Below are 23,771 nucleotides of genomic sequence, written 5' to 3'. Positions count from 1 at the left end.
AGAGAAAATCTGAATAAGTTATTACATATTTCCCCTGCTAGATTTTGACGCTTCTAGTCTTATAATTCTCCCTTTCCTGCGTACTGCGCATTACAGTTTTTTAGCAGCGAGGACTATGGCCTGTAGGTAGACATTAATGAAATTCTCTCATGTGATCACAAGTCTTTGCATTTATCTACTTTTTGCGCGTCTGCATGCATTAGACAGGACGCACTTCAAATAACGAACCGAAAAGAATCTTTAGCTCCTGTAATTAATTTTATGTTCTTAAAATGGCTTCATTTTAAGTAGGAGTTAAAAAAAGTAAGGTTTCCTAGTCTGTATTAAGAAATAGGAAAAACACTGCGGGGGTTATTTCAGAAGGAGCCTCTGCAGACGCGTGGTCATGGAGTGAATTCCTTGTGTATTACTGGAACTTTTAAGGATTTTGAAGTCAGTTAAAACAACAGTTAGCGTTTGTATAGACTCACCAGCACCTTTATTACTACCATTATTTTGTAAAGAGTTTGCATACTCCAGAGTGGCCAGTTCTTAAATGTTGGCAGAAAAGATAAAATTCCATTGAAAATGTTTACTTTACTTGTTTCTAACTTCTAAATCCATACTATGCACACAAAGATGTGTGTGTGTACGTATACGCACCCAAACACACCTTTCAGGTACTGATGCAAGGCTGGGTAGTAACTACTTAAACTGACAGGGATGTGTATGCCCATAGACAGCAACTGCATCCTAGAAATCCGATTTTTCTGCTAGAGAGACCCCTGAAGGGCAGGGCAGTGAGTACTGGGACCAGACTGGGACCAGTCTGCTCAGCGGGACGAGGTGCCCACAGATGTGGGTGGGAGAAGAGAAGGAAGCGGGGGCTGCTGCTTTTTCATCTACTGTAGGGTATGTAATTGCCTTTGATGCCATCTCAGTTCTGCCGGGAGCTTTAGCGGGAATCCTTTCAGAAGAGAGGAAGCACCAAGACCTTTTTATGCCAATACATCCCCTCCCGCCCCCCACCACCCCCCAAAAATCACACTTTGAAATCTGTCCACAGGGTAGCTAACAGCATACACATGAAAATATCAACAGATAGATGATATAAATATATTCTTTGCTAACACTTATCAGAAAATCCAAGCAAAGAATATTTTATAACTCCCATCTGTTAGGACTACATTACTAGAAGACAAACGTGCATTATTCTGCCAAAGCAGTAAGTAAATATTAAAATATGTATATACCTTCTTTTTCCACCGAGTCAACAACAGCATTGACAAGGTGTATTACAGTCACTACGGAAGCTTGTAAAAGGTATAAAAGGAGCAAATTAAAACAAACCTATAGTTAGTATCACTTTAAACAGCATATAGGTGTACAAGAAAACACTATAAAATTGCAGTTCATGACTATTTTATAAAGCAAGATTATTGGTGTACACATACATTCACTCTCTAGCTAGAAAGCAGTTGCATACAATACATAAAATACATCTCTAAACCTGAATTTTATTCTTGATAAACATGGAAAAGTACTTGTAACTACTCCCGAAGCAAACTCTGCACGAGCACAAAGCTGCTTTAGTTGGGTTAGAATTCCTGAAGTGTTGCCTAAACACACCGTTTGTGGAATGCTGCATCTAGACAGCAATAAATCAGGCTTTTCTAAGGGCGTGTGTCGGGTGAATCAAGGAGTATTGCTTTAGGCTTCCCCTTTTAGATGGCAAACTACATTCCCCCCCTGTCAGGGGAAGACCAGGGGAAGAAATTTTCACCAAAATGAACTAAAATGCTAGAATATGAAAAATAGCTACTGAAAGCGCCTGTTGCTGACCTACTTAAGTCGTGTGCAAACACTGCTATCACAGCAAGAATACCAAATTCAGGTTGTGACATTCTTATTTAAAAACAACCAAAATGAATGTATTTTTTTATGTCTTCCCTTTCCCAAGATACTTTTGGAAGGGAGGAGGATTTACTCTTACAGGGTAGGACGAGGTAAGCGCATGCAATTTGTTTGCATGGCTCAGGGATTAAATTTCAAACTAACAAATTCAGAATATACCAAAAAGGAACGAAGGAACAATATCTACGATGCTACAGCTATTTAAAACGATGTATTAATGAGTAATCAATACATGACAAGAAATACGAGAAGGAATGTATGAAACACATGGGATGGGGAGGAGGGGAGAACGACATGTACTGCACAACACTTAATACCACAGGAAAAAAGTTGATATCGGGTCTACTGATACGATGATGAGTATTTTAAGCACAACATTTTACTTTCACCAATCATTAACACAGATGTTTCGTTTCATGCTGTTAAGGACAGGTCACTCTACTTCGTTGAGAAGCAGAATGGTCTTTATTCCTAAGCTAAAGGAATTTCAAATTCTTTTTACCATTCAGAGACAAAAGCAGGAATTGGAATGAAGAGTCAAACCAGCTTAACTCAGGGAATGAGGTTAGGAGAGAACTGTGGCTTTGTCCAATCGGTCTGAAATGTTTCTGAAAACGCGGATGCATTCGTAGCAACTGTAAGAGCATCTCTCGTCACAATGGAGAAGTAAAAGGCTTCCAATTAATAAACCCCACAAATACGTATGCTGATTATATTTTGATGGACTGGAGTTATGATCAAAATATTTTTATATTGGCTTTTTTCGAGGTATGAAATTTTGTTCTGAAATCATTTTAATCATGGTGAAAGCCAAATATACTGTTCTACTGTAACAAAGTTCCTTTTTTTTTTTTGTGCAGCTTCCTTCATTACTAAAGTAATCAAACTTACAAGCAGTCCCTTAAACTCTGCTCTCACTCAGAACTGATCTGATCCATATGGGAGCTGAGGTCGCAGCAAGAAAAAGAGAAGGAAACAAATGAAACTGTAACACCAGAAAGCTTTCCTGAAAGCTGAACGTCAAAGCGAAAGTTATATTTGTGCAGAGGCCATTTTTTAAATTCACCGTATTCTTGTATAAAGTGATAACTAATGATTACCTAGAAGAGTTTCTGAAATTTAACACCTTTTAAACACAAGGCTCTGAACACCTCGTGCTGCATTTTCACTGTTAATATTCTAACAACACAGAATGAATATATATAATTTTAAGGTAAAGTAATTAACATGAGGTGCAAGATAGGCAAAATACTTTAAAAAAATTAACAGGTCTGGCTATTAACATAAGTAAATACAGATATATATTAAATAAGCTATTATTTAATATATATTTGATCTCTCTAAGTCCTATTGCTACTAAGAGATATAGATGCAAAGACAGACCAAATGACTGTAAGCGGCAGTAGAGAACGAGTGGATTTTACGTACCATTGTCATCGCAGGATTCAGACTGGAAGGAGCTGAGAGACTGGACCTCAGACATGCTTTCCCTGGCACTGTAAGGGTGGGAGTTCTTTTCATCCAGAGGCTTTTTTGAAAGGCAGGGGTCAAGATCTACTACTTTAGCTGAAAGAAAAAGTTTCAAGTGAGACAATTAATAGACTCTAGATCACGGAGTCAATAAAATTTCCGGCTGAGATCTACACGTTTTTACACAACTTAATAGAGCGCGAAGCTGGATCAGACCCAAACCCCAGAAGTCATAATGCCTTTTCTACCCGAACAGGCACAGAAAGAGACTTTGCGCTCATTAAAATCGTACCGGTGCACACCTTTAATGGAAAAATAATAAAAGAAGAACGTTTCTTACTGTCATAGTCAAAATCCCAGCTGGGTTTCTGTATCGAATCGCTGTCTGAAGGAGAGTTGGAGGGAGGCGGAGGTGGCAAATTCGGTGCTACACTGCAAACAGCGACAGCTTTCCGGTGACCATGGACAGAATCTGGGTTGAAAGTACTGAACTCTGGGTGCTCGGGGATAGCAGAGCCCTCAAAAGAATTCCGGTCAAGATTGTTCCTGGAGTCGCTTGGAATGCTGGGAGTGTACGAAATGGGACGAACAGGAACCTGTGGTGGGATGTCAGAATAGATGTTCTTATTCAATTTTGCATCAAAATAAGGTCTTTGCAAGAAAGCTGTTGTAGCTCCCAGTTGCTTGTCTTCAGGTTCTGGCTGGTGCTTCTTCTTTCTACTAATCATTTTGCGGCAAACGACAAAAATCACAACTAAGAAGAATATTCCTGCGATGAAAACAATAATCCCAATCACTTCAGCTAAACTAATGTTCCAAGAGGTTGAAACATATTTGTTAAGAACAATGTCTGTGCAGTGTTTTCCTCCATATCCACGGCTGCAATTGCAGTGATATGAACCGTAAGTATTCTCACAAAGGGCACCATTAAGACAGGGGTTTTCTACGCATTCATCGACGTCGGTCAGGCACCTACCAGAAACAGAGCAGAGAAAGGACGGTTAGTTTACATCACCAGTCTCTGTTGTAGTCTCCTTGTTCTCAACAATTCTAGATATGTTTGATATAGGGTACTGTACACGAACAGGCAATTCACTATTTTACCAACATTTCAGATTTCATAGAATCATAGAATGGTTTGGGTTGGAAGGGACCTTAAAGATCATCCAGTCCCACCCCCCTGCCCTGGTCAGGGACACCTCCCACCAGACCAGGTTGCTCCAAGCCCCATCCAGCCTGGCCTTGAACCCCTCCAGGGATGGGGCAGCCACAGCTTCTCTGGGCAACCTGGGCCAGTGTCCCACCACCCTCACAGCAAAGAATTTCTTCCTAATATCTCATCTAAATCTCCCCTCTTCCAGTTTAAAACCGTTACCCCTCGTCCTATGGCTCCCCTCCCCGATCCAGAGTCCCTCCCCATCTCTCCTGTAGGCCCCCTTCAGGTACTGGAAGGGGCTCTAAGGTCTCCCTGGAGCCTTCTTTTTTCCAGGCTGAACCCCCCCAACTCTCTCAGCCTGTCCTCACAGCAGAGGGGCTCCCAGCCCTTGGACCATCTTCTTGGCCTCCTCTGGACCTGTTCCAACAGGTCCATGTCCTTCTTGTGTTGGCGACTCCAAAGCTGGACACAACTTCAACCAGTTTGAACTGATAACTGTGAATTAATACTGTTAAAAATTCAATGTATGTGGAACACTACCTACCTTTCTCCACGAAAGCCTGCTTCACACTCACAAACAGGTCCATCCAAACTGTCAATGCACTTGCCACTGTTTTTACAAGGATTGTCTTTGCAATATGGACCCAGCTGGCACCTGCAAAGGCAAAAAAATAAAGGAAAAAACAATTAGCAGCATGAACGAACCATTACGTTACTGCAAGTAAGTATACAATGTAGGGTTCAGGGCTGTAGGGGTTGACATTAACTTTAGCTAACTCCAGTGGTTTCAAAGCCTCAGCTTTAAATAGGAAACACATAAAAAGACAACAGAAAAAGTGTTACGTTTATAGCCTGTTGTCTAAGGGGTTCATTGGTACAATAAACCATACCAACATACCTTTGGCCTGTGTACTGTCCTCGGCACTGGCAGATAAAATCATCGCTGACCGGGATGCAAGTCCCACCATAAAGGCAGGGGTTGGAAGCGCACGGGTTGACGCTTACGTCGCAGTGAGTTCCCATAAACAAAGGCGCGCACTTGCAGTAGTAACCTGAAATCAAACACAGGCTTTTGGAAAGGCGCACGTGGCTTTACTGGATTTAAGATAAGACCCTCCCTGCCCGCCTTCCGTCCAAGAGAGAGAGGATGGGAAGAAATAGAAATATTTTTATTGAAAGGTGAAGGAAAGTCTAACAGTAAAGTTTTTCTTGAGTATGATTGAAGGGTAACTTCCATTTCTCTCACAAAACTTGAGCTTGTCACGACGATTTCAGGATTTTTAAAGGATGACTCTCAAGCGGGCAGTTAAGAGGACGGACCTCAGGTGTTGACACTGAAGATTAAATCTGTGTTTTATACCCCAAGAAATTGAGTCTAGAACACAGGCAGACACAAGCTTCCTACCAGACAACCAGCCTTCTACAACTCTCTGGGAAAGCCAGAATTCCTCACACAGTTGATTTGTCCATCAAGGCAGGGAAGTGGAAAGGCGGTTTTGAAAACTCACTAAGAACACAGCACCGCTTACCTCCGTTTGACAGCGCATTGCAGATGCCTCCATTCTGACATGGGCTGCTGGAACAACCTTCCGTGGTGGTCAGTAAGCATCCAGGAGTCACATCTACAGATTCTTCCATGTGTGCATAATTTCGCGGTTTACTGTTCAAGGGGAGCTCTTGTCCATTAAGTACAACAGAATCCATACAGCCTCTGAAACCGTTGCTGACCTGAGGACTTCTACCGTGTCTCGTACCTTGCTGCCGAATATGGCCACCAAAAAACACATGATTATCCAGGTTGAGTGTCCTGAGGGTACCAGGAGCAGTACCAGATGCAGTGTGCACCCTATCCAGAACAAGTCGGGCGTAATTTCCGTCCACTTCAAGGGACACCGTATGCCACTGGCCATCGTTAATCTGAATGCTCTGAACGGAGACAATCCCAGGTCCACTGCCACAATCGAATTTATATTGCAGCCTTCCATGGTGAATCTGCAGAGGAAAGCCACAACGTCACCAAATGGTCTGCGCACTTCAGGAGTAGAAAATATTGATGCCTATAAAAGTTTATGTTTGCTGGAGAGACAGGATGATGGTGGTGTTCATAAAAGGCAGTTTAATAATACTGCATTCCAAACTGTCACAGTGATTGTGATTCATTCTCTACAGTTCTTTTAATTAAAATGTATACTTAGTACGTTTTTTCCTCTAGTGGAGAAGTCACAGATCATCATCAAAAGATTACAATACTCAAGACCTTTCATCTTGTGCTTCTGTACAGATTTAATGGGCATTATGAGCAAATAAATTTAAAGTTGTTATTTAAAATAGATAATTCGGGTTTTTGTTTTAAACTAATTCCTTTTACACATTAAAAAAATTCTGTACAAGTTTGTCACCTGGATGTATAACGCACTCTACCTTGAAGGCAATTCTCAATTATAACAATTCTCCAGAGATGTTATGATTCAATCTTTTAATTTGGCACAAAAAATAGTGAGAAGATGGTAAGAAGAAAAGAGGAGATATGCACCAGGAGATTTTAATATACCTCTAGGATACTGTAGTCTGTTCCCCGAGCATACATAACAACTGCGTGAGCAGAGTAAGTTCTAAGTCTCATGGTCAGCTTCATTTCCTCTTTGTTCTCGTTTTCCATGAGACGGTATTTCACATAGCTGCTCCCAGTAAATGTCACGGCAGAGCCAGCTGATGCTTAGGAATACAGAAAAGCATAAAATGTGTTAAAACAAATTTATATGTGGAGTAACACGGTTTTACGTAGAGATTTTTAGAGTTAATTTCTTACCAGGACACTGTCCTGCTTTGCTGTCTGGGCAAACACAGGTGTATTTTCCTTCCTTTGGATCTCCTAAACATTCGGTACCTTCAGGGCACGGGTTTCCTTCACACACACTGTTCACCAGGGGGCATTTCCCTTCTGTAAAACAAAACACGTTATTTCTCTTCTGTTGGTGGTAGTGGTATTTTGTGAAAAGGGACACTTAAGTACAGCAGCTGAAAGCAACCCACATGATCTTCCTAACTGTCAGACAAGGAAGTGAAGTAACAGTTATGGGACAGGACTGGCACAAACACCGACTTGGGCAAATGGCAATGTATAGTGGCTGAAGTTCATAGTTATCTTGATTCCTCAGACGATTCAATTGGTAAAATTTGGAAACTGGTGTATATATTAATCATGGACAGAGTGGGTTGGGGAGAGCAGGAAAAGAGCGTGTCTGTATTTGAGACAGAAAAGGAACAGGCTTTAAACATTTATTTAAGATGTACAAGTTCACCCAGCAATGTTAAGTCATGATTTTAAAAAGCAATGCTGTTTCCTTCAGAGCTAAAGACAAATTAATCTGCTCTTATACGTATCTTAATGAATATTCGTTTCCCAGCTCACCCTGTCATTCCCAGTCAAGTCCCAGCTGTGTGGGCTATTCCGCTAAGCGGAAACCAGGAAATACTCAAGTACTTTGCAAGAACTTACCTTTGTGCATACAAGACTGAAAATGGCTGGCAATGTAGAACAGGCCAAAAAAAAAAAGGAACTTTCATAAAATGAAGGTTTAAAAAAAAAAAAATAAAAAATCCCCTCCCATGAGCTTATATTATGTAAACTCTTAAAATGAGGTAATGAGACAAGAAAGAATTACTCCTTATTCTGAATAAAATTAGGCAAATGTTGCAGTGAGGGTTACAGGACATTCTTAATCATGTCCTGTAATATAAATTTTCCCCTGTGGATTATGGCTCTTGAAAACCAGAACAATCTTTTCAAGGATACTGTTTTCCTTACGACTTTTCTTACCTTTACAAAGACAAACTGCTGTTCTGTGGTGACGGGGAGTGACAAAACTCAACCTGGCTGTGCTGTGGGTTGACATGATGTTCTCATCCACTGTTACTTTTTCTTCACAAAATTTCAAAGGACAATCCAGGCCTGCGCAAAGCTTATGGAAAACACCGATTATCCGGACACCTAAAATCTCCTCTAGGTCTGGCACAGAAGAGTTTATCTTGTGGAGCAAAATTCTCATTGGGTGCTGAGAGCTACCAGACTTTTCAATGTTCAGGAGGACGTCTAGGTTTGAAGGAGGATCGGAAGGCTGCAAACTAACAATCTGGATGTCATTTCTCCTCACGCCCAAGATGTTTCTTAAAGCTCTCTGGAAATTGCGCCAGTAATCACCGATGAATTCTTCAGGGGCGAGGTTTGCAAAGCGTATTGCAATGCTGTGATTTAGTAAATCTTGTGTGATTTGTCTGATGTGTACAGTAATATCAGCTGCAGTTGTAAATTTCCCATCTGTAACAGTGACATTTAGGAGGTACTGTCCTACGTCCAACCTTTTATGTGCTATTAGTTTGCCACCGGTACTCGAAACGGAGAACAAGGATTCCATTTTGGGGTCCAGACTGTATGTCAAAGTATCATAAACATCTTGATCAGTTGCATGAATTTTTCCAATGACACCACCTGAATATTCTTCCCCGAAGGCTGTGATAAAGATTTCCAGAGGTAGAATTGCTGGAGAATAAATGCTTTCCTCAATAACTCTAATATCAATGTAAGTCAAAGATGACAACGGTGGTTTTCCATTATCTGCCACCTAAAGGAAAATGAGGATAGAGTTACATTTTTGCTTTATCTCAAATTCTGCTGCAGGTATGTGTACTATATAGAGCAGACTTGTATTTTTCTCCAAAAAATACTCCTACAGGGAAATGCTTTATGAAAATTTCATAACACGGCTCTTGACATGAAAGTTAACGCTGAAAATTTAAAAAGCTTATATAAGCAGGCACACACAACCGTGTGTTCACTTCCTCCAAGATTAAAAGGCTGCGGTGCTCTTAGTAGCTTCCTGGCATTTCCAAGTGTTAACGCTTCCAGCAAACACAGAGGAAATGCACAGTAGCTGATTTCAGACAGCAGATGGTGCTGGAAGCTTTTTTATTTCCATGGATGGAAACACATTACAAACCTGAAGTGAGTCATGCGCTCGAAATTTACAACATGCTTCACCACAGTTATTAGGAGGTGGTCTTGAAGACAATCTAAATGCAGTATAAAAAACAGTACTTCAAAAGGAAAACAATACATGTTACAATTAATTATGTTGGCTTTCATGATTTGAGATCACGGAGAGGGTAGAAAACCAACCCACCTGTAGTGCTATTTGCCTCAGACAATTAATTATCTTTAACAGAATCAGCCTAATTCAATTTTAAAGCCTTTTTAAACATCACGTCCCCTGTCCTCCACCCCTCTCCGACAAAAGCATACACTGTTGTTGTACGAAGAGGGGACAAAAAAAGAGTAGAAAAGAACATTCCCTTGGGTTCACTTTCTTTCTTTTTATTTCTCAGTTCTTGTTTCCCATCTATCTTTTTCCCAGAGCTTTTTCCCAGTTACTGAAAGTGAGACTAAAGAAATGGGCAAAGCAGAAGTGGAGAGATGTGAAAGGACAGAGGGGATACAGAGGGCTCAGAAGGCAGAAAATATCCTGCATTATTCAAAAGATTTTACAATAATTTTACAATGAGGACAAGTGGTCGGTACGCTGTGATGATCTACGCAGAGAAGCTGCTTTTGGGTTTTCATACAAGTTTAAGCAAAAGAGGAAAAACTCCAGGCACAAGATTATCTGTGGATGTGCACATAATCGAAGCATTTTTTAAAGGTAATGCGCGTCTCCTAGAACTACATATCCTCATCCCTTAACTCCAACAGACAGGCATGGCTAGAAACTTGCCCTCTAGTTACCCAAACATAAATAACGACAGACAGAGAGCTCAAGTTGGCAAAGTTTTGTTTTGCCGAGATTTCTGCCTGGAAACAAGACAAGGCAGGCAGTCTAGCTACAGGAGAAATGCCCAAGGGAAACAAGAAAGGGTTTAAAACAAACAGGCAAGCAAAATTATAACAAATGGACAGCAAGTAGGAAAGAAGAGCCCCAGGAGAAATTATTTTTCACTAGTGCAGAGATATTAAAAATCTGCTCTGGTTTTAAACTAAAGACTTCAGAGCGTGGCACAAAGGGCTGGATGACTCATAGCTGAAGATTCCACGCACTAATGCTGTGAGACATTTGTTAATGGATAATCTATTTCCTTTGGAGAGAGGGAAAGCAAATGTGAGTGGCATGCATATGTAGGTGGATGTTGGGGAAAAAAAAATATCTTTATTTCTATTAAAACTCCAAAAGTAAAGTAATAGAAACGGTCATCTCAAGTAAAGTTTTTTTGGTAGTAGTGGGGGTGTGGGGTGTGTATGGGAGGGGTTGTTTGTGAGTTTGGGGGATTTTTTTGGGTGGGGTTTTTTCCATTTTATTTTTTTTTTTTTTCAATTAAAGTATGCCTGTAACATAAGAAGACCTCTTCCTCAGCAATCCATTCAGAAGCAACTAAGGTGAAAGCTGTCAATACAGAAAAGCACGTAAGTGAAGATCAGTTAAAAACCAAAACCGAGTATCGAGACATCATACGCAGCCATTAACTTGTGAGCTGCAAGATGATAGCACAGAAATTAAAGCCAGTGTAAACTTGAGAAGATGTCTTCCTGCAGCCTTTGAAAAGTCTTTCTTTTAAATGAACGGGGGAAAAGTATTTTTTTTTTACAAAAAGTGATGTATCTATTTTGGTGTGTATCATTGGGACTGAAGTCTTGTGATATGGCAATGCTAGTTTTAGTCTTAGATGCCTTCACACTCACGTACAGTGACTCACTACAGAGAAGATAATAGCAAATTATAGCACTGTCTTTATTTTTTTAAAAAAGCTATCATAGCATAAGATGATAAATGGCAATTAAAAGACAGTGACATATTTCCAGAATCCAGGCAGGGAACTTGTAAACCAAGGGATTAGACAGGTCCAAAATACTGAGGTTGGGTAGTAGAGCACACAAAGAATGTATATTAGTGTACTCTTCTTTAATGATTTACTATCTCTGAGACGCCTTTGTTCTAGATGAGTACATTTCTTTTAAGACACTCGTTTAGCTACTGCATGCCATTAAAATAGCCTTTATTCATTCCCTAGGAAAAAGAGGCACTTTTCAAGTGCTGTGCTAAAGAGAAGAGAGCTGAAGTACCGACAGGCTGTTTACAAGCATCCTACAGCCCAGGAAGTGGCTCGGAAATGAAAGAATTCTGTGATTCCACCCAGAGGAAGGTGTTAGACGGGCGCCTGTGTACAAAAATTACATATGTACATACTCATACATAGAGAAAAGGCAGGCACATTAGGAAGGGCCAAAGGTGCAGCTAAATCATGAAATGTGACAAAGTTGGTGTAATTGTCTACATGAAACAGACATAATTACCTGTGCATGCATTCATAGGAATACATTTTAGGAGCAAAATAAATAGAAAATAGTTACTGCTTGGAGAAAATATAAACTAAAACATATGAATCTTGTATGACACTGATTGCACATACAAGAAAACATTGCTGGTTGTTCCTTCCTAAATAAAAAGGTGACTTTGGGGAATCTGTACGGAACTTGGAAAGCCTGTTAGGCAAGCGTGACAAAGCCCAGCTCTGCTGCCGTGTGGGACTCGTGCAGCCTAGGAAGGCCAACAGAGCCATCGTTTAGGTACCCTGAAGGCTAATCTAACCCACCACTAATTAGCAGGTCACTACTGAGGAAAAAAAATGGCTACCAGAGGAATGATATAACTCCCTGCCCCATTTTTAATCTCAATTCTTAAACCCTAAACTAAACTACATTTAAATGGAACCTTTACCTATGCTAGTTCTTATACCGATGGCACCTGCTAACATGTTTTAGTGACTCAACCAGCAAACAACAGTACCTGTGGGAAATCTTTTTCCTTCCCCAAAGAAGAGAGAGAGACTTCGTGTCAATATGCCACAATTATTATCCCAAATGTGGACAAAACTCAGTATACAGAGACAGCACTGCTTAAACTCTGCAAGTGCGTGCGTACTCAGAAGTTGTCTGCAAGATTACATATGAGAATAACTTGGAGGTTGAAAGAAATTCCTTGTGTTAAAATAAAGGTAAGAACTTTTCTTAAAACACGAATCTGGGAATGAAGTTTAAGAATTAAGGCCAGCTATTTTTAGCCAACCAATTTTAAGTCCCCTGTTCACAGCTGCTTAATTTATAACTGAATTAAAAAGGACTGGATAAGATTAAAAAAATTGGTTTGAACTTTTCTTACATTGGGTTACCAAAAGGTATTTTAGAAAAATTAGCTATGTTAATGTAACCTGGATTTTTGGACACGGTCTGATCTTTTTGCACAACAATGGCAAATGCAGGCATATATCTTATAGCATTTCAGGGTCGCTTTTGAATTTTCTGCCGTGTTTTCCACTGCAAGATTCTGCAATCTCGGAGTACTGTGCTGCAAGTTTCAATGCTACAACAAAGGTCCACTGACCTGGTTTTCCAAACATTGACCCAGTTAACATTTCACTCACACCTCACCCTCACCATGAGTTTAATTCAGCTTACTCTCACACCTGGGTAGGTTTCCGTTTAAATCAACGGACATCGTCTCCGAAGATGTTACCAGAAGGGACATGCCTCAAACGCCTACTTGGCATGTCAGGATCTTGGAACAGAAAGACAAAGGGTAGGCAGGAAAAAGTGGTGGATTGGGCACGGGTGGGCAAAGTCAACTGAGTACTTATAATGCAAAACAGCGCGTCCTACCTGAACGTGAAGTAAATAGTGATCCCTCACTTTGCGGTTCAGCGCAGCAGCAGTCGTCAGTACTCCCTGCTGGTTAACCTGAAAAGTGTTCTCTTCGTTTCCACTCAGGATGGTGAAGAGAAAAGGCGGGCCATTGTGAGAAGAATCCTTGTCTGTCACCACTAGCTGGAGCACGCTAAATCCAATAGGCTTATTTTCCTATAAATGCATAATACAATTACATTGGGTTTCCTATAGTTGAGCATATAGCCTAACATCAATGTCTTTTTCACAACAGAAAAAAACCCTAAATATCACATTACTATCAAACCAGTTAATCAGTATAAGAGAAATCAGAATGACAATATTGTTCAAGGAAAAATACCACCCTTTGAAAATCATGATGAAAACAATTAAAGGAGAAAGGCAGCACAGTTTAAACTTTGTTTTTTTAAACTTCGTCTTACATTTTTAAAAGTAGGCTCAGCTTTGAAATTTTACGTCTTCCACTTTTGGTCTGAATTAAGATTACTGTAGATTAATTACCAAGTGATCAAAGATTTCAACTTTAGCTAAAACACCTGCAAAGAATTATCCAATGCCTTTGTTGGGAGGACTAGGAAAACACAGTCCTCCATCTGACCCCTCGTGTCCCTAATTAGTGTTCTGACTATGGTTGTGGCTGCTACAGTCTGGTTAAAATATGAAATCCAGGTTTTAAAATTTGCATCATAAAATCCCTTCCAAGTTTGTATCACGTGGATGTGGTTTCACAGACACTTCACACACTTTGGTTTATTGTGTATCCGATCCACACGCACAACATTCTCTAACTCTTGTAACACCCCTCCCAGAATATTTGTGCTATACTGTATTGACCAGATTTTTTTTATATATATATACACACATATATTTTAAATGCTAAAAAAAGGTACAAGTGTTATTGTGAAGTACAACAATAACAAAATGCTATCCTTTGCAGCTGCAAAAGCTCTTAAAAACAAGCATATTCTTTGTTCTTGACAGAATAAGTGGGTGAAATTCTGCCAAGTTAATTATCAGATATTGCAGCTGAAGCTTTTTTCCCCCCCTTCAGCAAAAGAAACAAGGGCCATCATTTAAAAATACAAATATTTACATCTGGACATCTCAAGCAATTTGATTTTCATAATAGCTAAGCGCATTCCCAACTGTGTCCAAATACGCCCATCTCCAGTCTATCAGGAAATGCACACCAGCATTCTTGGACAACTCCTCCAGCTTCTTCTCTGTCACCCTCATACTAGGACAGGCTGACATGAACGAACTATAAAACATGAGGGCTTCCTTTTTAATTGAGCAAGGGAAACATTACAGACACTGGCCTTATAGTCTACAGTTTTAGGGGATACATTAATTAACACTTCAAGAAAGACGATTATTGGGGAAAGCAAAATACCTTTGACAGCACAAAAACCATACAAATCTATTGCTTTTTTTAAAAACAGTGAGATCCAGGACATCTTACTTGCATATTCTGTATATGTTGGGAAGAGATGAATCACTTTGTCCTCTTTTGGAAAGCTACCTTTACAAATCACGTACACGGTCTCCAAGAGAAGTGGTAGGTTAGGATCCCCACTCATCTATTGTACCAGGCCAGACACCAGCAACAGCAAATGGACCCGAGGGATTGAGCTCACTTACGTTACCAGTATAAAAGTCTTAATGCAATTCCTTTGTTCCTTTCCATTTATTCTCTACAGGATTCAGGAAGACAAGTGGTGCAGCTGCTGCCTCTGCTAACTTTGCTTTAGAGTTTTCTGAATCAGGCAAGTACCTGCCAGCATTTGAGAACCTGGCCCACTACTACCGTTCTAAGGTGCAAAATTAGTCAAAGGGTTGGTATGTAGCGATATGAAACACTACTCCCGTTTTAACTGCCTCTCATCCCAGAGGAGGCCAATAGGAATTAAATCTCGAACTATGTGCCACAGTGCACAACACTTGCTTTACAGTAACAGGTACCTAAGGTATCTTTTTCTAAGCAGCGACTCTAAATTATTATTTATTTTAACCTATCTGTATGATGCTAAGAATATTATGAACATATATGCAATGTATAATATACATACACATGTACACACACAAAGTATATTAAAAAAGACACGCTGTACTTGCAACGTAAAGTTCTAAATAGACTGCACAATGTGAATTTTGTAACCCTAAACAATTATGCAGGTAAGCAGTCTCACTGATAACCTTAAATAATTAAAAATACAGGAAAATAAAATTGAAGCATTGGGTTTATCGTATCTTGCAGAATTTTTCAAATCACAAAGTCACATGCAAATAACACTACTGATATTATTACTAAAACTTCATCATCTGTATTTATATTACCTGGATGATAACGCTATAGTTTCCTTTTGAGAATACTGGAGGATTGTCATTTACATCAGAAACATCAATATTAACTGTGGTGGTGTTAAGTCGAGGTGGGTTTCCATTATCTGAAGCTTGAACTGTCAAGGTATATCCTGAAATCTATGAAATAATAAAAAAATTTTCAAACATTCACTAAGCAGCAAAAAGTAACAAACTTAGCTTTTGTTTTAAGCAAGAAATATTTTGTGCAAACCCCCAGTAAAGCTTGCCTTCATATATTTAATCCTTTCTCTTCCTCTCTGTCCCCCAGAAGCACTGACATAAATAGATGCTTTCACTTTATTACTGCTATATTAATTTTGAAACACATGAAATGGTAATTTACAAATATAATCCAAGAAATGGTGGTCATCAATTTTGTATAGCTGAATTAATCCCGAATGCCCAAAAAGCATCAAAAACTTACCTTTTCTCTGTCTAGAAGCTTAGTCACTTTTATTTCACCCCTGCTAGGGTCAATTGTAAAAGGATTTCCCTGGTTGCCATCTATAATTGCGTAGTGAATGCGGTTGTTTGAAGGTCCATCAGCATCATCTGCCATAACCTAAGGGACGTTACAGACTCATTTAAAAACAGGTCAAACTACACTCTATCATCTTTCAGATAAACTCATCCTGAAGATGAGCACGGCTGTTTTGGTCTAACACATTTCATAGTTCTCAGGAGAAACGGCATCCAAATAGAACATACCAACATCACTTAATTTCCTGAATTTCTTCTGAAAAATAAGTCCTGTTCTCATGAGGAGAACACCAATATGTCACAAAATATCATCTACTTTCCCACAGCAGCTCAAGTCCCTGCTTCTGAAACTTTTTCAAAATAAATTTTCAATTCACTCGGTGGCAAACGTTATCTATTCATTTATGTCCATCTTCAAATCAATATATGTTCCTTAAAGACTGAAAGCAAGACTGGCATGACAGAGTATTTCAAAGGAAAAAAATCAACATGACGTACTGTAATGACTGATTGTTCAAGCATAGCATCTTCGCTGATTACTGCAGTGTAAGTGTCTTGGCTAAACACCGGCGTGTTGTCGTTGATGTCTGTTACGTTAATATTCACTGTTACAACATCACTTAATGAAGGTGTGCCTCCATCCGTGGCTTCCACCGTCAAGTAGTACTCATGAGAACTTTCATAATCCAAGCTCTCAATGATAAAAATGGCTCCTAGAAGAAACAAAACAAGAAACCCATCTCACACAAACTCTGCTATTACTGTATTATTATATATTGCAACTTTTGATTTTGGTCTGACAAATACTCAGCTTCTTCAGGGCTTGATTTGTCACTGTAAAGCTGGAGCTACACAGTAAAAAATGATCAGGCTTTACACATAAAAGTAAAAAGGTGAGAAGGTCCTGCCATTACCCCAAAAAGACTCGTGCTTTAAAACCACCTGGCTCACACTCTGTGATAAAAAAAAAGATGAAAAAAATAGAAAATGTGTTCAGAAAATGTCTTTTTCTTCATTTTCAATTAAATTTAACCAAAAATATGAAACGACCTTTAACTTGACTTTCCTTTCAACCAGCATTAAGGTCAGGCATGGAGTATGCAGAGGTAGTAACAGAAGTGTCCAACCACAAATTTAATTGATAGAAATATCTGAGTTGAAGTGTGAGTTTTTAACTGACTAGTTAAGATAGTGCAGTCCCTAACGAACACGCTGATTTGCTGCTGGAAATGTGTTTTCCTGGAACCTCCTTCCTCCTTTCAAATATGTAAAGAAGCTAAACCAGCAAAATACTTCTATATCATAGTACCAGCGCGCACACTGGAAAAAGCAGCTGGAAGAATTATAATTTCAATTACACTGGTATAACTAACTACTAATAACTTTTGGGTAGAAATCTTATTAAAAAAAACCCCAAACTTTACCAGAAATTAACTCTAGAAAAATAACTATATAAGAAAACAAAACTAGAATTGAAGTGTGTATTGATTTTTAACAAAGAATTGTTATTAATAGGGAAAAATTCTCAACAGAACCTAAATGCTTCCTGAGAATAAATCTGACTAACACAAGCCTAAAATCTCCACTGTCATGTTGGATATATCACGCTGGATTGAACAGAATATTCCAACCTCTCTTCAATGCCATATCAAACTCTTCTAGAATTACTGTCTTTGTGGACCAATGACAAGTTTTCCCAATCAATTTAATTTCCGATCTTTCTTTTACCACGTCTGGCCGCTCATTCTGATTATACAGCTTTTGTAAAAAGAGTATTATGTTTCTGTCATGGCAGAACTATGCCGTTCCACCCCCTCTGCCCCCAGGGTGGGGAATATTCCAGCTAGGAAACCCTTAACTCTTGCCAGCTAACTGAATCTAACCCGAGTAACAATAAATAGCAGCATCAAATAAAGTTCCTACTCTACATTCTACTGCACTCCTCTAGTAAGCATGCTGGAAAAATGTGTGAACAGCCAGAAGCACTGGCTTTACAGCCAGGATGATGCACATAGATTATACATAAGCTATTTGGTTGAATTACTGTAGGACGCAGTAGTAGAATGCGAGCAACCAGCTGAGCTTGGTTAGCCTAAAGCATATTCCCAGTTGTAAGCTGTTACCTGTTGTTGAATCGATACTGAATTTTCCATGTTCGTTCCCACTGACTATTGAGTATGTGATTTCAGCATTGGCTTCAATGTCCCTGCTTGCAGCGTAGATCTGGAGAACTTCAGTTCCAACCAAAACGTCCTCTGAGACACTTGCACTATACTCCCTATGCTCAAATACAGGTGGATTATCATTTATATCCAAAACAGAAACTATAAGACTACTTGTTGAAGACAGTCTTCTAGGTAAACCTTCATCTGTAGCTTTCAAAGTTAGAGTGTACACAGCTTGTAATTCCCGATCCAAAGGCTTCTCCAACCGAATGATTCCAGAGAATTCATCAATAGAGAACTGGCCCTCTGCAGAGTTCACCAGTGAATAATGGATTTTACGGTTCATCCCTGCATTTCAAAAACAATTGCAGAGTATGAAGCAGCTGTTAAAATACACCAACAATATAACAGATCTGATAGCTATAGCAATAAAACATGCATGCTAAATATTATCATTTATGTAAAAGTAAATTTCAGCAAGAGTTAAAGGCTCTTGCGAAGGGCAGAATGATTTCCAAAAGGATGTAATCTGATTTAAAAATTAAGCTAACACTTCATTGCACCGATTTTCTGCCACACAAAAACCAGGAAGCATGGTTCTGCTTCAGTCACAGTACTAGCTAATATGAAACGATTAGTAATATAAATCTAATTATAACTTTAGAACAGCAGCATCTGCTAAGCAGGCTTATAAATAACACAGGAGGATATGGGAGAGTTAGGCTGCATCAAATAACCAGACTCAAGTCCATTAAGTTTATTTAAGAACCATGTCCCAAAATTAACAGGAACATAATTTCTGGCAACATTTCTGTATATAAAAAAAAAAAAGAACCAAACAAAAAGCCCATAGGTTTTGGGGCCAAGCATTTTGCTCCTCCTGAACCTCAAAGACTAATGAAGTGTGAAAACATCTGTCACCTTGCAATTCAGCAACCTGGCTTTACCACAGCACAAAGCAGGTTGGGTGTTTCATGAGACTGAGGCAACTATTAATTAATATTATTGGATTAACAAGCTGATAATATGTGGAAATCATACACCTTTAAAAAGACCTTACGCTGGTGTATTTCTTACAACAACGCCTAAGAACAAACTCTTTCCCAATGCCATTTTCAATTCAGGTTCTCTTAAGTACTTGTAACTGAACAGCGAAGAAGATAAAGAGGGAGCAAAAATCTTAACGGAAAGCTACAATCAACCAGGGTTCTCTTTATGGCATGATTATCGATGGCAATGCCACGTTTACACGCACATTTACACATTTACACGAACAGACATGGCTTGACATTCCTTTTACCTACACTAGGAATAAAAGGATGGCCCTAACCTATAATGTTATATAACATTAATAGCTTATCACGCTAAAAATAGCCTGTATTTTGTCTCTTTCCCCTCTCTTCTTTTTCAGAGAGACACAAAAGGGATGTTTCCAAGCTACTTCCACATCAAAGTCAGGAGTTACATGATTTAGTTGCCCTAAATATATCTTTCAGGAGTCTAATCCGGAGAGGTATTTAACATCTGTCAGTTCCACTGAAAGACTTAACACCTCTCAGGATAAGACTAAATAAACCTTACTGTAACTTTGAGACCCTGTCAGAAGTATTGGTCAAAGAATTCATACCTGCATCTGCATCCGTTGCCTGCACTCTTGTCAAAAGGGTTTTAGGCTCCGTGTTTTCAAATACTGTAATGGAGTAAGGATCAGCTGTAAACTCCGGGGCATTATCATTCACATCTTCCAGAGTCAGAATAATATTGGCTTGGCAGAATCTTCCTCCTCCATCTGTGGCTTTCACTAGAAGATAATAAACTGCTTGCTGCTCACGATCAAGTGGCATTAACGTTTTCAGTTCACCTATAAAGAGAATAACATACAGAAGTTGATGCGAGTTGCAAGACTTAAGTATCCCGAACGTGTTATCCTCTAAAATCTTGGTACTCAGAAAAACTAAACAATTTTCTTTTTAATGCTAATTTCATCAGTGGCTAGGTCACCAGCTGTACTGCACTAATGAGCTCCACTTTGCGCAAGGCATGTCCGTAGCCTGTATTTTCAGCTTTAAAAGATTAAATACTAAAATCCTCTGCCTTTTTTTTTCAAATGCTTCCACAACAGAAATTAGCTAAAGTAAGACTACCTGATGGTGCAGAAAGAGAACATGTATACGTGCACTAATCCAGGTGGTTTTGTATAAACAAAATTAAAATATTAGAACTCTGGCTTTAACAAAAGGCACTGTAAAATTCACATATGGTTTTCCTGAACTATTTAGTTGCATTCCTTCCACAGCTATTGAGCTGACTCTCCTCCTCGAACGTTCAATGAATAAACAGAGCTACTAACACTATCAAAGACAACTTGCTGCTACAGACAAACCTCTAGAAGTCTAACACATACTTTCTTTCCAACGTGACAGAAAACACTGACAGACACAATGTATAGTCATTGTCTCCTTTTAACCAATTCAAAAAAGTATTCTGAAACATTGTTTTCGAGGATTCTAGCCCCGCCAATTCTGAATTCATGTAACATCATGCTAGCACCGCACACAAGTGACATTCAAAGTCAAAAAACAATCATGAAGTAAGATCCTTCTCATTTCTTTTGCCACTGAAGTACTCTAATCTCCTACATATTTCCACTATATCTTTGTATTTATCTTATTTAATGTTTTCTATGTTGTTTACTACTCCCTTCTTGCTGTTTGTCTACTACAGCCTGCAGAGCACAGGATTTCGGCATTATCTTTGACCTATATTATAATCCAGAAGACCCGAATGCCATGAAAACCAAAGTCAGGCAAGTTACAAGTTCATCTCATTTCTATAATGCTTCCAATAAAACTGGTGGTACTTTTGGTGTTTAGTATGGAAAGGAGATTTGTTACTCCATCTAACCTCATCCCATTTAATATGCCAAACCAAATGATGGCAAAGAGAACCTGAATGAAGATATTTTCAGTTTATAAACCGTTATTCCTACTACTACAATGAATATAAAAAGTACAAAATTTATAGCATACATTTACTCCGGTCACTTCTGCATGAAAGTTTCTGGCTTCGGGGCAATCACCCTATTTATTCTTTAGTTCCTCGTATATTAAAATACTCGCCTGTCCCCTGACTTCTCTTCAATATATTTTTAGTATTTGTGCAGTAGAAACTCACATTTTAAACTAATATAATAAACCCACCTTAATGGAAAGCTTAAAGTACTGACGTTTATCTATGTCTTAATGTAATAGCAAAACATTTTAGAAAATGAGGTGATAACTGGAATTTTGTACAGTGTATAAAGCATTATTACCTGTGTCTGGAGTGAGTCTGAATTTTTCTGCTCCTGTGCCGTGCAGCGTGTAAGTGATTTCTGCATTGGATCGAATATCCGCGTCTGTAGCAGACACCTGCATTATCAGTTTGCCAGGAAGAGCATCCTCAGGAACAGAATCGGTGTATAAAGCCTGCAAGATTTTAAAGTTACGTTAAAAGACGAAACATTTGAGGTAAGTAGAGCTTGGAAAGGAGGTAATATCCTGTTTGAATGTTTGGTAACATATGAAGTGAACCAGAGGATGAAATACCTGCAAATGAAAAGAACTCAAGATTTTCTAATTAATTACCTCACATTTATTAGATTATTCAGAAAGGTAATTAATACTGCAACCATAGGGACTCTTGGGTATCACTGCATAGCTAAGAACTCCAAACACTTGTAACTGATTGACTGATAATTAAATGCATTCCCGAAATAGGAGTTATAAATTTTTGGTAATTTCATTTTTTCCTCTTTTGGTAAATCACCTTTTCTAGGTTTGACTCAGTCTAGAAGAAATTCATACCTGCTTTTTTTGTAATGACATGAAATAAAAGCTTCCAGTTTAAATAAAACTTAAGCAAAACACATTCAGAATTTAAAGGCACTAAGCACTCTTACAGCTCATCCATGTCAAGCATGTGCATTAAATGAGCCTTACAACACCAATGTAAACAAAGGAAAAAAAGCTAAAACCATTGACTTACCAGTCTGTATATAACTGCAATCATTTATATACAAGTAACCAACATAAACATCGACTAAGAAAAAGAATCAATTGCTCCCTGTATACTCAATCCTTCCCAGAACAAGAAGAGATTTTGCCTTTTCTCCTGGTGACATCAGATCTGCGTTGAACAAGATGGCTGTGAAAAATGTCAAAATGTGCTAAAGTAAAAAAGAAAAAGCTGACTATGAAAACCCAGGGCTTCCTCGTAAGGCAATTATTGCAGGCTCTGCCTTTCTGGGTTTTTTTTTTTTCCATTCTTTATTTTTCATGTCCATTTTTGCAGACTATCGAATCTGGTAAGGTAGAAGGCTTTGTAACAAGAAAACATTTATAGATTACAGATTTGTGGTGCTGCTGAGTGCAACTGTGGGATAACATTCCAGTCTTCAACTCTTTCATCACAGGAAATGCACAAATACATCAACTAAGCGATGGTATGCAGCCTTCTTTGAGTCTTTGCTTCCTTCGGAAAATACAGCATATAAACTATCACGGCTGCAGCTCAAACCAATTCCTTTTGGAGAAGTATGCATTAGCAGAGGAGAAATGTACTACAATTCTCCTCATACTCTTCAAATACCCATTCGATCGTTAAAATTACATCAATGAATTGGTTTGGGATTTTTATTTGAGAAACCTGTCCATGAAATAATTTTTCTTTGACAGAATTCTATCTTAATAGTCCAAATTTCTGTTACCAGCATAAAAGGAACACCTATTCACCAGTCTCCTGAGAAGCTATTTCAAAGAAAGTCTACATTTTACAGGTGGAAGCAGCTGGACAAAGGAATATACAAGATCGTGCCTACCTTTTCGCAAACAGGGCTGTTATCGTTAGCATCAAGGACTTTAACCTCCACCACAGCTTTAGTTGCAAAGGTCCCATCAGTAGCTGTAATATTTAGAAGGTAATTATCTTTTTCTTCCCTGTCCAGAGGCTTTTTGACATAGACCTTCCATTCATTCTGTATATTTTCAATAGCAAACTGTCCCAAGGGATCACCTCCTGAAATACAAAAAGAAACATTTAATTAAAGACAAGAGAGAGACCGCTACTATTGCTTTATCAACATTACGTTATATAGCTAAAGACGGAAAAAAATGTAAATGCAAATAAGCAACCACTCTCTGTGGCTTTATAGGGAAATAGCTTCATTTTCCAGGCAAAAATAGTCAGTAGATGCTCATACAACAAATTTAACTGCAGCCAACAGAATCTATAAAAATCAATGCAGAAATTCATGTAGGATTATAGATAACATCCTATGCGAGATATATGCTAAATAAGAAACCCAGTAAAATATCCCACTGGAAATTAATAGTCTAGTATTTTGCGAAATTTCTTTCGTTCATTCTTTAAGTGCATCACTATTTTCAGTGTAAGTATATTTTTTTAAATAAAATTTGATATATAAGTAAACAACAAATGTAGGAAAGCATTTTAAGCAAGGCAAACGTGAAACAGAAAG

At 38.7% G+C, this 23,771-nt stretch overlaps 1 protein-coding gene across 7 annotated transcripts in view; it reads right to left on the bottom strand.

Annotated features, from left to right (window-relative positions):
• The window catches only part of FAT1 (FAT atypical cadherin 1), a 112,322-nt gene that overhangs the window by 3,968 nt on the left and 84,583 nt on the right, over nt 1-23,771 (bottom strand). For 3 of the 7 annotated variants that reach the window (XM_074588220.1, XM_074588222.1, XM_074588221.1), the window contains exons 11-27: nt 23,112-23,308; nt 21,567-21,720; nt 19,881-20,114; nt 18,212-18,601; nt 16,587-16,801; nt 16,033-16,170; nt 15,582-15,725; nt 13,221-13,418; nt 8,340-9,141; nt 7,329-7,460; nt 7,071-7,234; nt 6,049-6,511; nt 5,418-5,571; nt 5,064-5,174; nt 3,704-4,335; nt 3,322-3,459; nt 1,233-1,292 (exon numbers count right to left, since the gene is read on the bottom strand). In XM_074588220.1, coding sequence (XP_074444321.1) covers nt 1,233-1,292; nt 3,322-3,459; nt 3,704-4,335; nt 5,064-5,174; nt 5,418-5,571; nt 6,049-6,511; nt 7,071-7,234; nt 7,329-7,460; nt 8,340-9,141; nt 13,221-13,418; nt 15,582-15,725; nt 16,033-16,170; nt 16,587-16,801; nt 18,212-18,601; nt 19,881-20,114; nt 21,567-21,720; nt 23,112-23,308 — 4,326 coding nt within the window. Of the gene's footprint in view, nt 1-1,232; nt 1,293-2,656; nt 2,839-3,321; nt 3,460-3,703; nt 4,336-5,063; nt 5,175-5,417; nt 5,572-6,048; nt 6,512-7,070; nt 7,235-7,328; nt 7,461-8,339; nt 9,142-13,220; nt 13,419-15,581; nt 15,726-16,032; nt 16,171-16,586; nt 16,802-18,211; nt 18,602-19,880; nt 20,115-21,566; nt 21,721-23,111; nt 23,309-23,771 lie in introns of those variants that run through there. The other 4 variants (XM_074588223.1, XM_074588224.1, XR_012587122.1 and 1 more) reach the window with 3 other exon arrangements.

The sequence above is a fragment of the Larus michahellis genome, chromosome 5, assembly GCF_964199755.1.
Source record: "Larus michahellis chromosome 5, bLarMic1.1, whole genome shotgun sequence".
In the NCBI taxonomy this organism is placed as follows: Eukaryota; Metazoa; Chordata; class Aves; order Charadriiformes; family Laridae; genus Larus; species Larus michahellis.
The sequence above is the reverse complement of the archived record's forward strand: the minus strand, read 5'-3'. Positions and strand labels throughout refer to the sequence as shown.